Here is a 9,595-nt window from a genome sequence, read left to right as displayed (position 1 = left end):
TGATCGGCAGTCAGAGTTGGCAGTCGGGTCGGCCTGCAGAGTCGGTAGTCTGATACGGGCTTTACGATTACGACTAAAATTTTTGTACGTGTGATGGCCTTCAAGCAGCGGAGCAGCAACCAATCAGTAAGGCGATATTACAGTGGCGTAAACAATGGGCGAGTTCAAGACGGCAAAGCGGCTAGGCGTGCTTACCGAGCGATTGAATATGATTGGTTGGATCTATAAGTAACAACCAATTATGTTCATTTGCTTGGCGAGCAGGTTAGCCGCTTTGTCAACTTGAACGCGCCCAATGACTACGTTTACGCCGTGCATTTAGGCCGCGGCCTATACAATAGATGTCCTTGTTCATCCTGTAGGTTAAACAGACACCTATCGTATAGGTCGCGGACTAAGCGCACGGTGTAAACGTAGCCAATATTAGCTGCGTTCAGCAGACTCAACAGTTTTGCAACCGTTTTATGATTGTCTGCTGAGATAGGACCATTCTTCTAGATCTAAAAGTATGATCCAATTAGCGCGAAGGAAACTTACAACAGTTGCAAAACAAACGTTCTGCTGAACGCACCCATTGCCTTGCTGGTTGGTTGCTTCTCCGCTGATTGACGCTTACTGCGTCCAGTGCAGTCCAGTGTGAATTAGGCATTAGAGTCGTAGGCTACGGTCCACTTGATGCTGCGAATTCTTCGAAGCATTTTTTGATTGATCAGTTAGTAAAATTCTTTCTTCCGATTGGTCAATCAAAAGTTTCGAAGCATTTGTAATATCAAGTGAACCGCACCCGATTTTGTTCATATTGACACGTTTCCTAACCTAACAATCAACTTTAACAAAAACAAAGCCACCATTCGGTGGCACAATATCAGTTCTGATGAACCACTCGCTCGTGGCGGACGCGTCTCGACTCGGGTGCTACAGTTATTGTATATTTTTGAAAGTGTTGCCGACTTTGACCAAGCATTGAAACATACAGGCTGCGGTCCACTTGCTTCTTTCAAATGCTCTGAACGCTACGCTCCAAACGCTACGCTCCGATTGGTCCATTACTGTCCCGAATGCTACAATTGTTACGTGAACGCTCCAGCCAACCCACCTCCCGAGGTGAGGTAGTGGGAGCGAAAACGATGACGTATTGATGACGTATCAGGGTTGCTGGGAGCGATTCGAAGCGTCAAATGGACCAGACCAGTCATGTTAGTGTTACAAATGCTCTGTAGCGTTTGAAGTGCTAAGTGGACCGGAGCCATAATCATCCCGCGGTCTTCGACGACCCGTTCGGTCTTCCTGACGCGTGTCCTTGCGACGTGACGACGCCGTAGACGCAGGTGCCCGGTGTTCGAGCGGACTTAGCCATTTTCGCGGGTGTTGCATAATTTTTTTATAATACACGGAAAACAATCCTAAACGTCATCTGGCTGTATCGACCTCCTATTGTTATTTGGAGGCGTGAGCCATTAATTAAAGAAGAAGAAGAAGGTGGCATAATATACCAAGATCCTCAACTTTTAACTATTAATATCTTGTTTCGTGGAGCAATTACAGTGTATAATTTTCAATTGTCAGATTCGTTTGTTTCACAAAAAATGCGTCGATTGGTATTATGTATTTTTATCAATGTCTGTGATTGATAACAAGCATGAATTGATACGAATAGCACAATTTCTCTTCTCTTAATAACAGAACACAAGCTTAATTTTTTATACTTGAATTAATGTGTATACTTTTTGTATTTTAAGAAATAGGTATATATTTGAAATTTGTGGCAGAAGCAAAAAAAAAATGTGGCAATTTAGAATACGCATTTACATTTTATTAAATTATATCAAATTGCAGTCTTAAAATTATTTGCGATCTGGTTGAAACATTGTAATTTAAAAAAATTATTTATATCGTAAACAGCAATATGCAAGGGATAGTAATTTGACATATCTGATTAATGCAGACTGTCAATCTTACAATAGCCATAATAGTTTGACTATTACAGTAGCATAATTATTCGGCATTTAGCCGAGATTAATTACCCTAAAAGTTATACAAACCTCAAGATGCAATTAGAAAGGGGACTGGCATCAAAGTATGCATACGTTACATGTGTGATTATAGCCTATTGGTAAGTCTCAAAATGATATAAAGTTGTTTACATATTGTTTTATCAATTATTAAATATATTTATGCAAACGTCTCTTAAGATATACAAAGAACATAATAACTATATAATTATCTTTAAAATTCAAAATTATAAACAATTTCTCAGTTAAAGATATTCCTTTAAATGTATTTTCAAATTATTTTCAGGATAGTATCAATTTTTACTGTATTCATGAATAAAGCACTCCTATCCAGTGATGCTGTGAATCTGAATGCTCCTTTATTTGTAACTTGGTTTCAGTGTATAGTGAGTGTAGCTATCTTTTTTATTTTACGCATATTATCCCAATGGTTTCCAGGCTGCATTGAAATTACAGATGGTAGTCCGTTTAAAAAGGATACTTTGAAAAAGGTATACACACAACTTGTTTTAAGAATTGTACAATAGTAATGTTAAGCCTGAGACACAATTGAAAAGCACAGGAAATAGGAACTGAGAATAACAGATTTCAACTATCAGAAACCATATATACCACTTTCATACATGATTTCTGACAAAGTTGAGATCTGTTATTCCCTGTTCCTATTTCCTGTGCTTTTTAATTGCGTCTTGGGCTTTACTTTCATTACAAATAAAACTAGAAATGGATTATTTAATTTTGAAGGAAATCTTTGTATATATTATATATAAAGATTTTTTTTACACTTCAAATTGAGAAACATTTAATAAATTCAACAAAAAAATGTAAACTCTGAATTAGAATATTTGAAAGATTGTAGCTTTAAATCTTGTAATTTCTTAATAGTTTTTATATTTATATGAAATTATATAAAATATTTATATATATTTAAAATTTTTACAGGTATTGCCGTTATCAATTTGGTTTGCTGCAATGATAGCAACTAATAACTTATGCTTAAAATATGTTGGTGTTGCATTTTACTACGTGGGTCGTTCGCTAACGACGGTATTTAATGTCGTATTTACTTATACTTTACTCGGTGAGAATCCTACACATACCGGCTAAACTTGATGCTAAAGAATATAAATTAATGGAATAACTAATTGGCGAAAGTTACATTGCAGGACAAACAACATCTTCCAAATGCATAGCATGCTGCACAATAATTATTTTTGGGTTCTGGTTAGGGGTAGATCAAGAGCATGTAGCAGGTTCTCTATCTATTCTCGGGACATTTTTCGGCGTGCTTGGATCGTTGTCGTTATCCTTGTATTCTATCCGTACGAAACAGACGCTCCCGATCGTAAATGAAGATATCTGGCTACTTTCATATTATAATAATTTGTATAGTATTATTATCTTCATCCCGTTAATGATAATTAGCGGGGAACATATCACTGTATATAATTACGAGAAGCTTGGATATCCTTTTTTCTGGATTGGTATGACAATCGGTGGTATATTCGGCTTTGCCATTGGATATTTCACTGCCCTTCAGATAAAAGTCACGTCTCCTTTAACACATAATGTAAGCGGTACCGCAAAAGCATGCGCTCAAACGATTTTAGCGACTTATTGGTTTAATGAAAAGAAACCGTTTCTCTGGTGGATAAGTAATATCGTTGTCCTTAGTGCCAGTGCGTTTTATGCGAAGATTAGGCAACTAGAATCGAATACAGAGTACAGCAGAATCGAGACACGGCAATTTAAAGTGTAACAACGGTAATTAGATATAACAATTTTATTCAAATTTTTATATTTAAAGTGTTATTGTATGCAAACGTGTATAGGTTTTTTTTTTAATATTTTAAGAAAATTTAGAGCAATGTATGGAAGAGAGTTATTCTTTACATATACATGCAAATTGATGCAAAAGTTCATTCAACGATTTTACAATATATATATATATATATATGTGTATGTATGTATGTACAAATATCTCTGCGTGTATATCAATATATGTAAAAGTATTATAATGTTAAGGATGTTAAGTGTATGATATTGTATACAGTCCAACAAATTTTCTACATACTGTATAAAAAAACTTCCATTGAGCGTTCACAAACGTTCATAAATACATGTATCTGACATTATTTCCTAATATCACAGCATTATATGATCTCCAAAATTCTCAGACATTGATTTCTTTTTATTTTTTTTTATACTTGGAACAAGGCGTATTTGACTTAAAATCGTGATGCAATTCCATTTCCACGACTATCCGAGTGGCTCGATAGCGAATCTTTCCTTTTAACAATTGCATTCACACTTTTTATCGACGAGATATCGTCATGAGATAATGACGATATTATGGAATCTAGTTGAGCTTGCAATGCAGCCTCCATCGAATGTCTTTGATTATTTTCAATTACCATACCGTCGACGGCAAAATAGTACCTATAAAAATGAATGAATTGATTGTCAATATATCTTGTGCTTCAAATCTATTTATTTAAGATTAAATTTGTTATGTACCTGGGATATTCTATCGCAGCAGAAACATTTAGCGCGCGTACGATAAGATTGTAGAGAATTTGACCGTTAAGAAAAACATCGTTTGAACCCAATACTCCACGTAACCCGCATAACTTTTCGTTATGATGAAAAATAATAGGGATAAACGTGGACAAGTCATCGTTATCAATATTGTCTAAGAAAAAAGGAATTCCATCCATTCTGTTTCCACGACCGAAAGGTGAACTTAGACCACTGTATCATTTATAATACATTAATAATTGTAGTGACAGTCATTATCTAATAGATGTATAAGTATAATTGATTCCTGTTACTAACGTTAAGATGCTAACGTAAGTGTCTTGCCAATCCATTGCCATAACTCCGGTGTATGTTTCTCTTTTTACTTCTAAAATTATGATGAAATCAATAGTTAATTATGTACAGACCTGATCAAAGTTAACAACAGGGTTGTGCGGTTACACGTAAAACATAATAATCTACATCTATATGTATGCAATGTAAATACTATGTAAATTATGTTTCATGTGAACAATCTGTAGATCCATGTTCTTTGTCGTTGCACTGGACTGTATTAAAACTTTATCTCGCTCTTATATATTTATTTATTTATCAATATATTAAATTATTATTCACATATATTAATTTAAAAACCTAATAATATTCCTATAAAAAAACTTAATTCCTTTTTTCTGTATTGTAGTATTCAATTTATAATAATTTACACATTTTACATTGCTTATTTTTACATGACAAAATTGTAAACTTAATCAATAAATAAAACAAGGGCAAACGAGCCAACTACAATATAAGATCTTTAATAAACGTATATATATACAAAAATCAATATTGTAGTTGGCTCGTTTGCCCTTGTTTTATTTATTGATTTATTCTATTTGAGCCATATTAACATTTAATTATTGTAAACTTAATATATAAATATTCCATGTAAACGTAAGCTTAAAATATATAGCATAACTCCAGTTAAGAAAAATGGTATGTGTCTTACCATATTGCAAAGATTGAGAAGATTGCAAAGATACGCTCATCAATGTTTGAGCAATGAGAGCTTGAGATTCTATAGTAGACGCATTTTCTGCCAAAATTGGAAGGTTTTCCAATGCCTCGATCACTTCTTTCATAAAAGACGCATGTGACGGATAATAAATTGTATGACGGTGCAATGTCGATCTTTCTGCCATTGTTACAATAGGTTCATAACTTGCCAACTGTTGCAGCAGTTTGTCACTGAGAGTAGTATTTTGTAGAATTTTATAATTCTCAGTACCGTTGTATAACGCTAGAAGAAAATGCCAAATATTAATAATTATATAGAAATATAATATTAATGATTATATAGAAAATAGTTCGACAAAATTAAGACAAGGCTGTATAAAAGTTTATCAACAACTGACAAAGTTGCAAACACAGCAAAACAGATTATACCCTTTGCACCATTACGTGCTACAATGTCCAACATCTTTGTAAGTTCCTGAAATTGCAATCTATCGCCTGGATTTAAAGGGCCAGTGGAAAATATTTCATAATCTGTATTCTTCGACACTTCATCTGCAAGATCTTTAGATATAACAAATCCTTCTCGAGCTAGCTCGATGATAGGTTCTACAACATTGCGCCATGGCAAATTGCCATATGCTCTTTGAGCAAACTCTAATCCTTTTAATACAGCTGGCAAACGTATTCCAGCTTCGGCAAAGAAACCTATTGCATTAAGTAATATATGACTTTCTTATTCTATATACATATTAAATCAATGAACAAAATTGTATTTACCTGTGGTTGTATTACTGGCAAAATCAATGACAATTGGATGAGTGTAATTCTTGTAATTATATATCATTATATATCCACCTCTGAAAACAAAATTAAAATTAAAAAGAATGATTTTAATTATCAGTTAGTTAATCAGTTAGTTAATGTCTTACCCGCCAAAACCAGTTTTATGAGGCGCTACTACAGCCATGCAAATACTAGCTGCTACTGCAGCATCGACCGCATTGCCTAATCTTGTTAATATCTTTGTACCAATTCGAGAACAATTGGAATAATCTGTGGCGACTGCTCCATGAATGCTATGAAGGCTACTCTAAAACGAGATGAGAGTTCAAATGTTGTTAAAATATTTTATTACTGCTTGTTGTCTTTTTTTATTTTTAATATTTACCTGTGGTATACTTTCTGTGTAAAGAATTTGCAACATCAACATAGTAGTAATGGCAAAAGTTAATGCGACAAAGCAGACGACGATGACTCTCAACCCATTGCCACATAGTCTGTATTTGTAATTTCTCTCCTTTGTTAAAGGGCATTCTTCCGTAAGACCTGCAAATATATCAAACTAATATTCTTCCTTGTCATATATATGTATGTATGTATATATATATATATGACGAGTATAAAATGTTATTTTAAAAATTATTAAATTTAGGATGATCAATTAAATACTAATTAAATTAATAATATTTGCACTATTTTGTTTAAATGGATAGAATAATTTCTTATTATTTGATACATGAAATAAATTAAGAATCACAAATCATAACTGTAAGATTAAAAAATTGATAACTACAAATCATAAAGTTAGAAATTTTTTAACAAATAATTATATCGATTGAATTAATCATTGATCAAGCAGTGCAAATGTAAGCAATGAGAAATATTTAGGCCAATGCAAAACGGATGACGTTTACACTTACGTGTATTATAACTCATTTTCCACCGTTTGTTGTTTTGTAATAACCTTGTACGATATCACAATAATTAATTTAAGTTTTCTTGTGAAAAAATATTGAGAAAATTGCAATATTAATAATAAAAATTAATACACCAAACACATACAGAAACCAACAGAAACAAACTAATGGCGAATTTGATTGGAAGAACTAGTGCGCACTGGTGCATATTAAAGCCGTTGTACACTAATTTAATTTAAGTATAAAAATGAAATGCAAATATTTCGAATTATGAAATACATATTTTACCTAATAATACAATAAAATGTATTAAATATTTTACGATTTAATCGATCTCTATGTTTATTTATAAACATATTTTTACGTTATTTCGTGTACGACGGCTTTAATGTGCACCAGTGCGCACCGAGTGCGTCCAATCGAATTCGCTATAAGAATACTGACGGGGAAAGAAAACTGGGTCTTCCGTCCTTTTTTCGAAAGTTTGATATATTCTATATCCGCCATCTATGTAAATTCGAGGAACTAAATAATAACATGGCGACGTGGAGCGGGCTTTACAAAAGTTTATTATTTCACAAGACGTAAACCATGTGCAAAACTTTATGTGGCTGAAGGCGGTATTCCTAGTCTGTTTTTACTTTAAGACCGTCTTAAGTAATATCTTTAAATGCTATTGGACAGTATTCATAGTCCATTCTTATTTGAAGACTGTCTTAAGCAATGCTTAAGACGCTAATATAATCTTCTGATTGATTTGTGACATCTTAAACAGTTTTAAATATAAAGTCCAATGAATATCAGCTTGAGAACATTTCCTTGAACTTTTCTTTATGAATCCATATTAAAAATACATCCTAGAAAATCGGTAGAATCGTCCTCCCAACAATTAATATATTTTTCTTTAGATTGTATGTGCGATGTACTAAAATTACACCTAGTCAATTCCGTTGAATTAGATGCGTTTGGTTTTATGTTGTAATAATTCTCTAGAAACTCCAGGACAGATGATTTATTTTGTAAACTATTAAATAACACTCGATCTTTCCTCGGCAAGATCTTTTCCAACATAAATACCAGATGATGATGAAAACATTGAAATTCAGTCGATATGGTCGACGTAATGTCCAACCAATCTTGAACGCAAACGAGTGGAGTGACAGAGTATCCCGCAAATAACGCCGGGTTAGTTAAAATACCCTTAGCAGACATTACTCCCTCACATCTAGATTCTTTGAATAAAAATTCTGCACTTTCTAAGCTTTTCACATCACCATTTGCTACGAGGGGCAACTGTATATAATCTCTGAGAAGCTTAAGGTTATCCAAATCGATTGGTTCATTACGCATCTCAGGCGTCCTTGCGTGAATTGTTAAGAACGAGGCACCAGCCTTTTCCAAAGTTTGGCACAATGTTATCGTCTTACGTATATCTTTTAACAGTCGTATTTTTGTAGAAACAGTAAACGGTTTTGGAATACGATTTCTAACTTGATACACCAAATCCTTAACAAGCTCTGGTTTTTTCAATAAATCAGCCCCATAACCTTCTTGCATGGCCCAACGCTGTGGACAGCCACAGTTTAGATCTACACCATTGCAATATCTGTTAATTAGAAAAATACAAAAATATGTATAAGAAAGACAAGAACTATACTATCAAAATCACAGATGTATATAAACTAATTCGTAATAAACTTACGGTGCAACCATCACTGAAGCACCAACAAAATCATTTACAGTCTTAGCTGCAAATTGAACAATTAGTGGCTGATCTTCTTCATGCGTGGTAAATTCATTATCCCTAGCTTTTGAAGATTGCACAAATGAGTCTGCTAAGATCATGGGTGTAAAACATATATCACATCCATATCGTCTCACAAGTGTTCTGAACTGTAGCCTAATAAAAAGCAAGAAGTCAATATAACACAACTGCAACTTAAAAGTTTTAAAATGTCATTTTCGACTTACTTGCTGTATCTGACCATCGGGGCACATATTTTTATTATTCTTGGCTCTTTTAATGTTACCATTACGTCGGTAGTCATAATAGTAATATTTTCAGTAACTACTTAGATTAACAAATGACAGATTTATGCAATTAGATGCAAGGACAAAATAATAGCACAGTTTCCGGTAAAAGTTAAGAATATCCCGGTCACCACAAATTGTGATAAAAATACACTTAATCGATGTTTTCCCGTACAATAAAGATTTAAAGCGTCGCAACTAAGATATTAATCATTAAAGTTTGATTATTTAGGTTATGAAATCTGTCACAGAACAGCAATGTGAACAACGAGCATGCGCTACGGCTGGCTACGGCATCGACAAAATAGATAGGCATATGCT

The 9,595-nt window shown here is 33.6% G+C and overlaps 2 protein-coding genes across 3 annotated transcripts; one reads left to right on the top strand and one right to left on the bottom strand.

The window, feature by feature from the left end:
• The first annotated feature begins 613 nt into the window (after nucleotides 1-613).
• nac (GDP-fucose transporter nac) lies at nucleotides 614-3,923 on the top strand. 2 transcript variants are annotated; one of them, XM_018459456.1, is made up of 5 exons: nucleotides 614-712; nucleotides 1,988-2,113; nucleotides 2,299-2,503; nucleotides 2,955-3,093; nucleotides 3,179-3,923. In XM_018459456.1, exons 2-5 carry the CDS (start codon nucleotides 2,049-2,051, stop codon nucleotides 3,769-3,771), a joined length of 1,002 nt encoding a protein of 333 aa, XP_018314958.1. In that variant the 5' UTR covers nucleotides 614-712; nucleotides 1,988-2,048; the 3' UTR covers nucleotides 3,772-3,923. The 2 variants fall into 2 exon arrangements, with proteins under 2 accessions (XP_018314958.1, XP_018314957.1); XM_018459455.1 differs by having other exon boundaries at nucleotides 1,946-2,113.
• Nucleotides 3,924-3,992: 69 nt separating this feature from the next.
• LOC108730017 (Dihydrouridine synthase 4) lies at nucleotides 3,993-9,550 on the bottom strand. The gene is made up of 11 exons (XM_018459459.1): nucleotides 9,215-9,550; nucleotides 8,946-9,143; nucleotides 8,313-8,849; nucleotides 6,715-6,823; nucleotides 6,476-6,636; nucleotides 6,324-6,403; nucleotides 5,976-6,251; nucleotides 5,539-5,829; nucleotides 4,848-4,917; nucleotides 4,530-4,763; nucleotides 3,993-4,451 (listed from the first exon to the last, which is right to left on the bottom strand). Exons 1-11 carry the CDS (start codon nucleotides 9,289-9,291, stop codon nucleotides 4,241-4,243), a joined length of 2,244 nt encoding a protein of 747 aa, XP_018314961.1. The 5' UTR covers nucleotides 9,292-9,550; the 3' UTR covers nucleotides 3,993-4,240.
• Nucleotides 9,551-9,595: the final 45 nt, after the last annotated feature.

The sequence above is a fragment of the Mycetomoellerius zeteki genome, unplaced genomic scaffold (genome assembly GCF_001594055.1).
Source record: "Mycetomoellerius zeteki isolate Tzet28-1 unplaced genomic scaffold, Tzet1.0 scaffold823, whole genome shotgun sequence".
Taxonomy (NCBI): domain Eukaryota; kingdom Metazoa; phylum Arthropoda; class Insecta; order Hymenoptera; family Formicidae; genus Mycetomoellerius; species Mycetomoellerius zeteki.
The sequence above is the reverse complement of the archived record's forward strand: the minus strand, read 5'-3'. Positions and strand labels throughout refer to the sequence as shown.

Coding starts and splice junctions, on each gene's coding strand:
- nac (XM_018459456.1), top strand. CDS start 2,049: ATGCAATTAGAAAGGGGACTGGCATCAAAGTATGCATACGTTACATGT. Junction 2,504..2,954: donor AAAAGGATACTTTGAAAAAG/GTATACACACAA, acceptor AAATTTTTACAG/GTATTGCCGTTATCAATTTG. Junction 3,094..3,178: donor ATTTACTTATACTTTACTCG/GTGAGAATCCTA, acceptor GTTACATTGCAG/GACAAACAACATCTTCCAAA.
- LOC108730017 (XM_018459459.1), bottom strand. CDS start 9,291: ATGACTACCGACGTAATGGTAACATTAAAAGAGCCAAGAATAATAAAA. Junction 6,404..6,475: donor CATAAAACTGGTTTTGGCGG/GTAAGACATTAA, acceptor TTTTGTTTTCAG/AGGTGGATATATAATGATAT. Junction 4,452..4,529: donor GCTGCGATAGAATATCCCAG/GTACATAACAAA, acceptor TCATTTTTATAG/GTACTATTTTGCCGTCGACG.